The sequence below is a fragment of the Bolinopsis microptera genome, chromosome 10 (assembly GCF_026151205.1).
Source record: "Bolinopsis microptera isolate Bmic1 chromosome 10, MBARI_Bmic_1.0, whole genome shotgun sequence".
Taxonomy (NCBI): domain Eukaryota; kingdom Metazoa; phylum Ctenophora; class Tentaculata; order Lobata; family Bolinopsidae; genus Bolinopsis; species Bolinopsis microptera.
In genome coordinates this window covers 9,535,428-9,548,612 of record NC_087081.1, presented here as the reverse complement: position 1 = coordinate 9,548,612, position 13,185 = coordinate 9,535,428, and the positions used below count along the sequence as shown (strand labels likewise).

At 37.8% G+C, this 13,185-nt stretch overlaps 1 protein-coding gene across 6 annotated transcripts in view; it reads left to right on the top strand.

Moving 5' to 3' along the window:
• LOC134821809 (uncharacterized) overlaps positions 1-5,817 on the top strand; it is an 88,215-nt gene extending 82,398 nt beyond the window's left edge. For 4 of the 6 annotated variants that reach the window (XM_063832591.1, XM_063832592.1, XM_063832594.1 and 1 more), the window contains 6 exons: positions 38-301; positions 750-856; positions 1,023-1,290; positions 1,667-1,802; positions 2,002-2,407; positions 2,583-5,817. In XM_063832591.1, the coding sequence (XP_063688661.1) occupies positions 38-301; positions 750-856; positions 1,023-1,290; positions 1,667-1,802; positions 2,002-2,407; positions 2,583-2,704 (1,303 nt within the window). In that variant the 3' untranslated portion in view covers positions 2,705-5,817. The remainder of the gene's footprint in view (positions 1-37; positions 302-749; positions 857-1,022; positions 1,291-1,666; positions 1,803-2,001; positions 2,408-2,582) is intronic. The other 2 variants (XM_063832593.1, XM_063832596.1) reach the window with 1 other exon arrangement.
• Positions 5,818-13,185: the final 7,368 nt, after the last annotated feature.

Below are 13,185 nucleotides of genomic sequence, written 5' to 3'. Positions count from 1 at the left end.
AATCATTCATTAAGATTAAATTAAAATTTCTCCCCAGGTCCCTGAACCACCCCGAACTGATTTCTTCCGTCAAATCCTATCGTTCAAAAAGAGGAGAATCTGAATCTTCTAACGAGGAGGAGGGTAAACCACACGAGAAGCCGTCGTGCAAAGTTCCGTGTATTCCACGTGCAGACCATGTGACCAATGTGACCAAAGTGCCGGCCATGCCGCGCGCAGAACATGTTGCACGTGGGCAGCATGAGAAACGCGAATCTGTGTCACCGGACCGGGATCAGTCTCCTGACCAAGTCTATCACAGGTACGGGTCTTATAAGTTATCTTTGGCAGATAGCCAATGGCTTTATTAGCCATGTTATAAAGAGGGGACATCTCCTCAATAAAACGACTTATTAAAGCAAAGGCTACATATTTTTTCTTTGTAATAATGTGAACAGTTATGCTGTGTCGTTGCTGCGATATTATGTGATGAAAGTTTATTGCAATATCTGCTTAACACTTATGAGAAGAATAATGTAAAATACATACATTCATTTTTCTCATTGAAACATCTTGTCTTGTCCTTAAGCAACTAGAAGATATTAATATTATGATTATGCACATGCATCATACTTCATGAAATGGCTAACAAACAAAATCTCGCTCATTCAACTTCTGATATTATAAAGTAACCAAGTTAACGACAATTAACTTGGTTGTGGGTCCATTGTTACATTGTAAAACTCAAACTAACCCAAGTATCTTCACAGAGATAAGCGAGAGTACGGTTACCCACCAAAAAGACGTAGAATCACAAGAGAGCCCCCAGAATACGACACATTCCAACACTCTGCATACCTGCAAGGTTTACACCAAGGTTTGTAAAATAACGTTTGGTTGTTATTCAAATAATGTTGTGTTAATGTGGAAGCAAAAAATCAATTTTTTATAAACCAGTGAACCATCAAATAATTAACATTAAATATTGAAACTTAAACGGTTTGTTTACACTTTCTCCTCCCTTTAACACTTCATACTTTCAGTTCCAGGCATCCACACGATTGCAGCTATCCCCAGTTTAGCATACCTAGTCCAACAACCCAGAAACCTCCTGCCCCCTACCAGGACTCAATGTACCTTTGCTAGTGTATCTCAGCAGGACAGTGAGAAGGGTGATCTGGACAAGGCCCTAAAAGGACTCCTTAAGTTTGAGGTTTACTACAAGAAGGGTCATGCGTTGAAGAAAGAGGCAGATAATATAACCCACAACCAGGCATTGAAGATAAAGAAGTACATGGAGGCTTCCATCCAGTGAGTAACATGTTCAGTTTTGCAGTGTTAGATTTTAAACACAGAGTTATTCGTATGGAACCTTAATTTAGTCTCTTTTAACTCATGAAAAGTTCAAGTGTGCTCATTTCCGTGCGGAGACTAGGTTTGCAAACTTTTGAACTGTGTTGTGTTTTAAACTTAGTATTATATAGGTAAAGTCACGAAAACAATAATAGTGTGATGATTTCGTCGAAACTGCTGTTTCGTGAAAGAAATTCCGGGAAAATCCTTTCAAGGAAAATATCTCCCGATAAATTGTAAATGTTTTGACAAACTCACCGCTGACTTTCATGAGTGGTCAACTCTATCAAAAACCGATTAACCAATTAGCCAACTGATTAGTTAATTTCTTCAGGTACGTATACGCTGCCCTCAGTGCTCAACAGAAGCAGGATTTCAAAAGCTGCTACGTGTGGTTGCACGATACAGCTAATATCATCGACTTTTGTTTGAGACTGCGGTCAAATAACGGTCTAGATGTCAGGATACAGGTAAGAACATCCTGTATTTTGCTCGAATGCACTTACAAAAATGTAGTTAATCTCACGTGCTAACTGCATAGTATTCAATTAAGCATCACATTGACTGTCAACCCTTAAAAGTTAATACGTATATATATAAACAAAACTCTTACATTATTTAAAAACTGTAAATATTAACAATATTATTTAACAATTATGACTTCCTCAGGATAAGCGATTAGCAGTCCTGTGTCTCCTACTGGTGTCCCACATACAACGTACAATCTGGACCAACAGAAGGGCAGAGTATCTCAACCTACAGAGGTCATGTAGCCACATCATCAGACAGAAACAGAAAGAGGTCCAGGTACAGAACCGGTCCCAGAGCAGCGGGGGAAACAACAACACCTCCATGAAATCAGGAGACTCACCAACTCCCTCACCTGCTGGCAGCTTGATGAGCATGGCCAGTTACACTGGAACTGAAGTGTTGGATACCAACATGCATCACAATACTGATACTGTTCCAACTAGGTTCATCAAGGATATCTCCAAGTATTTCAAGCTAGCTCAAGCTCTCAACTGTTGGGTTGATTACTGGGAGGAGGCCGGCACGTTAGCTCAGCATTCTTTAGGTGAGTTGATTACCTGATTGATCAAGATGAGAGATTTTGTATTAGCTCCACGAAATATTTCCTTGCGTTTGATTTGAAAACTTTGAGGCAACTTTAATAGAAGATGTTTTGAATTGCGATTTTAATTCATTGATTTTTAAACCCATACTAAATTCTAACCCGAACATGTTTTCAGGATTTTTCAACTATCTGGACGAACAAGTGTGTCCTATCAGCTCGACCACTCACCTCTACACTGTGGCACGGTATGTGGGCCAAGGCCTTGAGAACCTCGACAACTACAAAGAAGCTTCCTAGCCACGTGGTATCGGTAATTAATCACATGACTTAATTGATTGGTCACGTTACTTGATTGATTGTTGTTCCTTTGGTAACGGTTTACGCGGTAGTACGTGCAGGCGCTGTCTTTGATGCCTTTAAAGATAAACATTTTATGTTGAGAAATATGTTCTTCATGTAATGTGGACTTTTGAGATAATATGATTTGAATTTTAAGATAAATCTTCGAAATATAATTGTTGAAATTTTTGAAATGATTTAATTCGCGTGGGGAAAGAAAATATATCTGGGGTTATCCTTGCTCCTTCATAACGTTATTTAATCTGCCTTGCTCCTTTGCAAAGTTATTTATCCGGCCTGGTGAGTGCTGTACTAGAGTGGTCTCTGGTTTCCATCAGGCTAGTTTTAAGTCACGTGCTCGATCTATCCACTTTTTTATAGTCTCCAACTCATGGTCCCTTTTATTGATGTTTTTAGAAGTTTTATGGATTTTGATTGGCAATTTTTGGCTCATTTTTATTTTGGACGCTCTGCCTTTGAATTTGCTTTAATAATAATAATAGCGATAGTTAATAACTAGGAACACAGCTTACTTTACCACAACTGCAAGCTTTGTGGCATGTAACGTGACATGTCACGTGGTAGATTCGCTAGTTTGTCTAGGTGCTATTTTTAGGTTAATTATCATGAGATCTGCTGTCGTGGATTCCACTAAGATTCTTCATAACAAATTTTGTAATTTTTTTTGAGTTCAGTCCGACCAATGCGATGATGAATAGGAAAACGAAAATGTTGTGATTTGGTTTTGTCTCCTTTTTTATTATTAAGAACCGTCTTTTTGCTTTTAATAACGGTTATAGTTGTTTTCATTTAATACAATTTCGGGAAAGCTATTGATTATTCCCCTTCCTCTTTTCACGTATTCTTTGTGGGGTTTTCTGCCAAGTAATTTGAAAGATAATATCAGTGTAAAGGGTTAGCGATTTTAACATTTGGGAATGTTTATATTCAGATGGTGAGATGGCTGACTGCTCGGTTTGAGAAGATAGCTTAGAACTGCAAATATGGCCTTTTTATTTTAAAAAATTCCAGTAAATCAATAAAGATTGAATGAATACGACCTTAATTTACTCCAGCTTTGACACACTTTGATCCCATTTAACATTCGTATGAAATAAACCTTCAAATGTTTAGTAGATTCGAATATTGATAATTTAATTCCATTAAAATTAGGACACAATGCAGTACTAGTTATATTATCAGGCCAAGTTGCCATGGCATCTCACAACACGTGTTTACTATCTGTATTACAAAAAAATGACAAAAGGGGTGCAATATACCAAAAAAATGTCGACAGGAGATGTAGATAGTCGGTGTTTATGAGAATTTTACCCCGATGGAGATTTTCTAATCAGCTGGTGTCGATTTGATTATGTTGATATGATTATATCTTGATCTAATTGATGTTGTTGATTCTTCTTTGACGGGTTGAGGTTTTCCAGAGTATGTAATAATCCGATTTCTAGGTCTCCTGTATTTATAAGATATTATAAACAATACAGATACGCTAAACCAACACACATACAATCACACGAGCACGCTTGTGAAGGACAAAGAGGGAACTATTTCACCTCCCTGCGTGTGCGTTGTCATGGTTACACTAGCACGTGCGTGTGCGTTGTCATGGTTACACTAGCACGTGCGTGTGCGTTGTCATGGTTACACTAGCACGTGCGTGTGCGTTGTCATGGTTACACTAGCACGTGCGTGTGCGTTGTCATGGTTACACTAGCACGTGCGTGTGCTGCGTCACTGTGCCTTCTTTAAGGTCACATTTCTCAAGAGAGCAGGTAGAAAAGTGCCCTCTAAGTCCGAATCAAGTTGTGAAGCTTAATATAGCTCTGCCCAGAAGCAGAGGACTGTTTTTTTCAAGGGTACTATGTATATGGATTATGGAATGTACACCGTACAAGGTATTGTATATGGCGGCGGCTACCATGCCGTTTAGCCGCCATGGATCGGTCCTGCCGCCACAGCCAGCCCCTTCCAAACAATAATACGAGATAACCGTCATACTGCTCCTCAATATGTACGTTACACAGCAACTTGGTAAGTGTTGTTCGCACACCTCCTCGTTTAACAGGCGTTACTACACCTGAGTGTAGTGATGGAAAAAACAATTTGAAAAGTAGCGGCTGATGGTGGCAGGTTCGGTTGTGATCGTACAAACGTTCAATTTGCTTGAAATTCAAGGTAATATGTACAATGATAATACTGTATAAAGAAAACATCTTACTTGTTTATGTAACTATGGTTACTTGTTTATGTAACTATGGTTACTTGTTTATGTAACTACGGGAACTGTGATTCCCTGTGAGGAAAAGGAGCCGCGAAATGACTGTCTCTTTTTCGGCCGACTGATTGCTGATTTCCCGTGAGGGTGGATACTGGATATTGAGAATATTGATGATGATGATGATACGATATGAGACTGAGATTTTGTATGATTTTTAAGAGAATAACAGTGAATTTGATTTCTGTGTAATATATGATATGTGATGAACAGATATGATATCTCCCCGCCGACCTCCAGAATGACCTTGTTCCGAATAAATCTAATCTTAACGGTTAACCTTAACCATCCCAATCATTTGTAACATATCCCGCCATCTTTTATCCTGTCCAACTCAACCTTCACATCCCAAAAGTCTCCATATTGACTTATTAATGAAACAATAAATAATAGGGCTCTGTCATTCTGGTGGTGGAGTGGAGAGATTGCGGTCCGGGTGGACTAAGAAACGGAGGGAAATCGGAGTGAGAGAGAGATAATATTGAGACAGTGGTACGAGACAGATGGTCTGTACCGAAAATTCAGCCAACAGGGCGACCGACTGGCAGGAGATGACATATAAATTAATCAGTTGATTGATTATTTAATTAATTAATTAACCGATTGATCAGCTTGATTCAGTGATCATTCCTACCATTGCAAATGCAACACTTGGTATTCTCTTAGAGTAAATCGCATTTTTGTGGATGGGACAAATAACTATAGATATGTTTCCTGGGAGTATGCCAACTTTCGAATTGTTATCTCAGTTTTTTGTTGAAGATGTATGTTCTGATGGTGGTTTTTAATGATAATCTGCTGGTGTCATCTTTTGTTAGTCGATCTCTTTTGATGCGTTTGAAACCTGCATTTAAAAATATAAGATTGTTTTATTTCGTACTAAAATTTACGTATCAAATATTTACTAACAATTGCTCAACCTGTAAAGACATGTGTTATAGAGAAACTGAAGATGTTACAAAATAAAAAGTTTGCTTGTAACAATGAATAGGACGAAAGGCCACTTTCTCGTTAATAATGAATAAATGTATATGCAAGTTGCTGATTTATCAGCCAAAAAAGCTACACCCATATTTGGGCTTTAGTACTAAATTAAATAACTCAAACTGTAAGTTACAGTCTGCAGTCTATAAAATAGTAAAATATCAACATTTGTTAATGAAATCAATTAAATATGATAGTTAATAGTTAGTGTATAACATAAATATTCTATCTGATTTTTAGCTCAGTATCAGAGTATCAGTAAAACATAGTTTTTAAGGTCATAAAAGTAAAACTACGATAAATGTAGCCGGCTAGTGAACACCTAGTCTTAATTTAGTCAAAAGGGAGCTTTTCTAGTAGTGACGGGCTAGTAGTAGTAGCCAGTAAATAAAAATGACCACTAGGCACTAGCCGGCTTGTGAGCATTTTCAATCTATGCGTTAATTGATTTGACGGAGTTTTGTAATTTAGGCTAATTTTGTAATTATATACTTATAGGCTAATTTAACGGTCGATACTCGTAAAATATTTGTCCCATACCGTCGACGAGTCCAACTCGGTGCGCGTCCTGGTAGGTTATAAACCTAAAAAGGCTAATCAATCATATAATTGCTGTTGATCAGTTCATGTAGCTTTATTACTTGCTACACAGCTTACACGTTTGACGTTGTATATCTAGCTCTCATGCACTCCGGCCGGCCGGCGAGAAAGGTATCTTGCGACCTTTTTATCTGCAACCCCTTTTGGAGCTGGGCGAATTGTACTCTGTACTGATCGTCGACGAATATTTTAAGAGTATCATCCGTTAATACCCCGCGCGATGCAAGTGCTACAAAGTAACGCGCACCGGGCTAGTCTATTAACAATGGACAATCGCTGCGCGCGCGCTTTTTAGCACATTTTTGCAGTTTTTATATTTTATAGGCCTACTTGTCCATTGTTAATGGACTAACCTGGCGCTCGCTATTTCGTAGCACTAGCCTCGGGCTAACATTTCGAGACGAAAGCGGCGCGCGCTACTTCGAAGAAATTCGAGGCCCAGTTATAGCGCAACTCGCCCATTTAAGGAAAGTTGTATTGTTGAATGATAAGGGATCGTGATTAGATTTCGACCGTTCTGTGTACATGCTTATACGTTTTTGTAAAATTAGTAAGCTGTGGGATTGTAAAAGTAAACTTTACCAATGCATTTTTATGCTGATTTTAAATAAAACCTTATATTACGTAGCATGAAAATCATTTCTTGACGAGTTATGAGCAAATAACCGTTTTGTAAAACGCGCGCACATGATAGGCTTGTAAAACGATGTATGAGCTGTTTATGCTTTTACTGGGCCGCGCTCAGCCTGTCATTCCGCCAATGTCATTCCATTATGTTAATGAACATAATAGCCTGGGGTCCTCAGGTAATTTATGCTTTAGCTGTTTTGAGGTAGTTTTGGTTTTAAATTTAACGGGTGATACTCGTAAAGTATTTGTTCCATATATACTCAGCGCGCGTCCTGGTAGGTTGTATAATGCCTACAATTTTAAATTAGTAGTTATGAAGATGATTGTAGCGCGATGCACTACTGGGTCGCGCGCGCATCAAATAATGCTTCTCGCAACCACCTTCGGTAGATCGGCGAGATGCACCACTGTGCCTCACCGAGCTGCGAAGGATTGACATCGTGAATCAATGAAGATGATATTAAGATTGTGGTTGCAAAAAGCATTATTGGATGCTCGACGGTCGCATTAATTATTATTATCCATGATAATTATGGCATAAGGATGTCAATCCTTCGCAGCTCGGCAAGACTCACTGGTGCATTTTGCCTTCACATAGCCATGTGCCTACGCGTACTTCGGCGGTCGCGCGATACTGCAAGCGAGAGGGCTCTGGTTAGAGCAACATTTTACCGATTTACTTAATTGACGATGTCAATTCATCTCAGCTCGGCGCGGCACAGTAACGCATTGCGCTACAACCGATTTACCGAAGAGAAGAATTATTTGATGCGCGTCGCGGCCCAGTAGTGCATCTCGCGTACAATGATTTTGATGCTTGACTGTTGACTGTTGTGTGTTGACATACGTTGCACATGCCACTTTTCGCGCTCGAAGCGCGCGCTGCTGATGCTTGCTGTTTGGTTGCTGTTTGTGATGCTGATGTTTGTTGTATCACGTCGCGACCCCCAAAGTCGTTCCACTAGGTTCTTACGCGACGATACAGGGGAGCCGCGCACTCGTGCGCGGCGGGTCATACAACGCGGTATGACAAAATGTTTGCTGTTTGTGATGCTGATGTTTTTGATTCACGATGTCAATCCTTCGCAGCTCGGTGAGGCACAGTGGTGCATTTCGCCGATCTACCGAAGAGAAGCATTATTTGATGCGCGCACGACCCAGTAGTGCATCGCGCTACAACTGATGTTCAATGTTTGTGATTCGCAACATTGGACATGTATCAACAGTGATCAATGAAACGATATTTACCTTTTATAGCCTAAATGGAACTTTTTATAGCTTATAAGTGGTATCTAAAATTTGGTTACACGTTGTATTCCTTTAATTTTTCATTTCGCTCGCAAAAAAATTATACAACGGTAAATGTGTCAAAGAAATTTAATCTAAAAATCCGGGAATATGAGATACTGATATTTCCAAACAGTCTAATTGCTAGTGGCAGGTGGCTATTTCGATAATAATAATATAAGGGGGGGGGGGGGGGGGGGGGGGACAAAGGGGCAGAGGGCCCAAGTTGCGACATAAACCAGACAATATTGAAGATTTAGATTTAAACATTGAGCCCTTTGGCTTTCTTAGATATTTTGGACAGTTTTTAATATTATTATTGGTAATTTTAATGAATTGTAATTGATTGACATACGTTGCATGCCACTTTTCGCGCGCTGACGATTATTCTGTTATTAAAAAAGAGGCTATAGAGAAGTATACAGTATAGCGGCCGAGGAGTGTCATTTTTACATTTTAAATTAAAAATTAATAATTCCAAAAAGGCGCAGTTTATATCTCCGCCAAAAGCATCACATTTTAGCATTAATGCGCGTAGTTTTCTCAACTATTTTCACAGTCGCGCCTTCCTGAAGTTACATTAAACAGCCACTTTTGCTTCCTAACATACCAGTTTATAGGAAGCAAAATATTATATATAAGTAAAGTGCAAGAAACCGAATTCGAACTTGGCACATTAATAGCATGGCCGAGACGATATTGTACATGGGCGATATTTAGTAGAGAATAAACCGGTACCTACGGTGTACCGGTACCGGTATACCTACGGGGTGATATTAGTACAATTTGGTTAGAACACCTCCTCCCGTATTATTGAGAATAAATTTACTTTTCCATACAATTGTGCACTTCAGTCGTATAGTAAACCGGCAGTAAAGCATGAAATGCTTTAATGATAAAAGATTCGTTTGTTATATAATAATGCTTTTTTTGAGTCGAGAAATACAAAATATGATGTTACAAAACACAACTTTAAAGAACGATCAAAATTCTTACAAAGTTTTATTATAAAACTCTGTGACTGTTAAAAAGTATTAGGTAAATGATTCTTTTAATTCTGCCTTGATGGTCTGTAGCTTTTTCTCCTGTTTCCCATTTTGAGGAAGTCAACCCTCTTCTTAGAAATTGTGCAGTAGAGTGTCGACGGGTCTGAGAACTCCAACGAATGAGGCATGATATCTTCTTCTACAGTCTTTTCAAAAACTTGTTAACATACTGAGTTATATTATTGTCATAACAACGAATAAAATTTATTAGAGTTGAGCTATTCCTAGTCCTTGCTATGACAGTATTAAAACTACAATAGTTGTCACGAGATGTTTGATCTAGTGGCTAGAGTTGAGCCATTCCTAGTCCTTGTTATGACAGTATTAAAACTACAATAATTGTCACGAGATGTTTGATCTAGTGGCTAGAGTTGAGCTATTCCTAGTCCTTGCTATGAAAGTATTAAAACTACAATAGTTGTCACGAGATGTTTGATCTAGTTATTAGAGTTGAGCTATTCCTAGTCCTTGTTATGACAGTATTAAAACTACAATAATTGTCACGAGATGTTTGATCTAGTGGCTAGAATTGAGCTATTCCTAGTCCTTGCTATGACAGTATTAAAACTACAATAGTTGTCACGAGATGTTTGATCTAGTGGCTAGAGTTGAGCTATTCCTAGTCCTTATTGCTATGACAGTATTAAAACTGTAATAATTTTCACGAGATGTTTGATCTAGTTATTAGAGTTGAGCTATTCCTAGTCCTTGTTATGACAGTATTGAAACTACAATAGTTGTCACGAGATGTTTGATCTAGTTATTAGAGTTGAGCTATTCCTAGTCCTTGTTATGACAGTATTAAAACTACAATAGTTGTCACGAGATGTTTGATCTAGTGGCTATAGAGTTGAGCTATTCCTAGTCCTTGTTATGACAGTATTAAAACTACAATAGTTGTCACGAGATGTTTGATCTAGTTATTAGAATTGAGCTATTCCTAGTCCTTGTTATGACAGTATTAAAACTACAATAGTTGTCACGAGATGTTAGACCTAGTGGCTAGAGTTGAGCTATTACTAGTCCTTGCTATGACAGTATTAAAACTACAATAATTCTCACGAGATGTTTGATCTAGTGGCTAGAGTTGAGCTATTCCTAGTCCTTGCTATGACAGTATTAAAACTACAATAGTTGTCACGAGATGTTTGATCTAGTTATTAGAGTTGAGTCATTCCTAGTTCTTGCTATGACAGTATTGAAACTACAATAGTTGTCACGAGATGTTTGATTTAGTTATTAGAGTTGAGCTATTCCTAGTCCTTGTTATGACAGTATTAAAACTACAATAGTTGTCACGAGATGTTTGATCTAGTTATTAGAGTTGAGCTATTCCTAGTCCTTGCTATGACAGTATTAAAACTACAATAGTTGTCACGAGATGTTTGATCTAGTTATTAGAGTTGAGCTATTCCTAGTCCTTGTTATGACAGTATTAAAACTACAATAGTTGTCACGAGATGTTAGATCTAGCAGCTAGAGTTGAGATATTCCTAGTCCTTGCTATGACAGTATTAAAACTACAATAATTGTCACGAGATGTTTGATCTAGTGGCTAGAGTTGAGCTATTCCTAGTCCTTGCTATGACAGTATTAAAACTACAATAGTTGTCACGAGATGTTTGATCTAGTTATTAGAGTTGAGTTATTCCTAGTCCTTGTTATGACAGTATTAAAACTACAATAGTTGTCACGAGATGTTAGATCTAGCAGCTAGAGTTGAGATATTCCTAGTCCTTGCTATGACAGTATTAAAACTACAATAATTGTCACGAGATGTTTGATCTAGTGGCTAGAGTTGAGCTATTCCTAGTCCTTGTTATGACAGTATTAAAACTACAATAGTTGTCACGAGATGTTTGATCTAGTTATTAGAGTTGAGCTATTCCTAGTCCTTGTTATGACAGTATTAAAACTACAATAGTTGTCACGAGATGTTAGACCTAGTGGCTAGATTGAGCTATTACTAGTCCTTGCTATGACAGTATTAAAACTACAATAATTGTCACGAGATGTTTGATCTAGTGGCTAGAGTTGAGCTATTCCTAGTCCTTGCTATGACAGTATTAAAACTACAATAGTTGTCACGAGATGTTTGATCTAGTTATTAGAGTTGAGTCATTCCTAGTTCTTGCTATGACAGTATTGAAACTACAATAGTTGTCACGAGATGTTTGATTTAGTTATTAGAGTTGAGCTATTCCTAGTCCTTGTTATGACAGTATTAAAACTACAATAGTTGTCACGAGATGTTTGATCTAGTTATTAGAGTTGAGCTATTCCTAGTCCTTGCTATGACAGTATTAAACTACAATAGTTGTCACGAGATGTTTGATCTAGTGGCTAGAGTTGAGCTATTCCTAGTCCTTGCTATGACAGTATTAAAACTACAATAGTTGTCACGAAATGTTTGATCTAGTTATTAGAGTTGAGTTATTCCTAGTTCTTGCTATGACAGTATTAAAACTACAATAGTTGTCACGAGATGTTTGATCTAGTGGCTAGAGTTGAGCTATTCCTAGTCCTTGCTATGACAGTATTAAAACTACAATAGTTGTCACGAGATGTTTGATCTAGTGGCTAGAGTTGAGATATTCCTAGTCCTTGCTATGACAGTATTAAAACTACAATAATTGTCACGAGATGTTTGATCTAGTTATTAGAGTTGAGCTATTCCTAGTCCTTGCTATGACAGTATTAAAACTACAATAGTTGTCACGAGATGTTTGATCTAGATCAAACATCTCGTGACAATTATTACAGTTTTAATGACAGTCATAGCAAGGACTAGGAATAGCTCAACTCTAGCCACTAGATCAAACATCTCGTGACAACTATTGTAGTTTTAATACTGTCATAACAAGGACTAGGAATAGCTCAACTTTAATAACTAGATCAAACATCTCGTGACAATTATTGTAGTTTTAATACTGTCATAGCAAGGACTAGGAATAGCTCAACTCTAATAACTGGATCAAACATCTCGTGACAACTATTTTAGTTTTAATACTGTCATAGCAAGGACTAGGAATAGCTCAACTCTAGCTACTAGATCTAACATCTCGTGACAACTATTGTAGTTTTAATACTGTCATAGCAAGGACTAGGAATAGCTCATCTCTAATAACTGGATCAAACATCTCGTGACAACTATTTTAGTTTTAATACTGTCATAGCAAGGACTAGGAATAGCTCAACTCTAGCTACTAGATCTAACATCTCGTGACAACTATTGTAGTTTTAATACTGTCATAGCAAGGACTAGGAATAGCTCATCTCTAATAACTAGATCAAACATCTCGTGACATTTATTGTAGTTTTAATACTGTCACAGCAAGGACTAAGAATAGCTCAACTCTAATAACTAGATCAAACATCTCGTGACAACTATTGTAGTTTTAATACTGTCATAGCACGGACTAGGAATAGCTCAACTCTAGCCACTAGATCAAACATCTCGTGACAACTATTGCAGTTTTAATACTGTCATAGCAAGGACTAGGAATAGCTCAACTCTAATAACTAGATCAAACATCTCGTGACAATCATTATAATTTTCATACACAACTGATCGTACAGTTTAAAATGGAACAAAATAA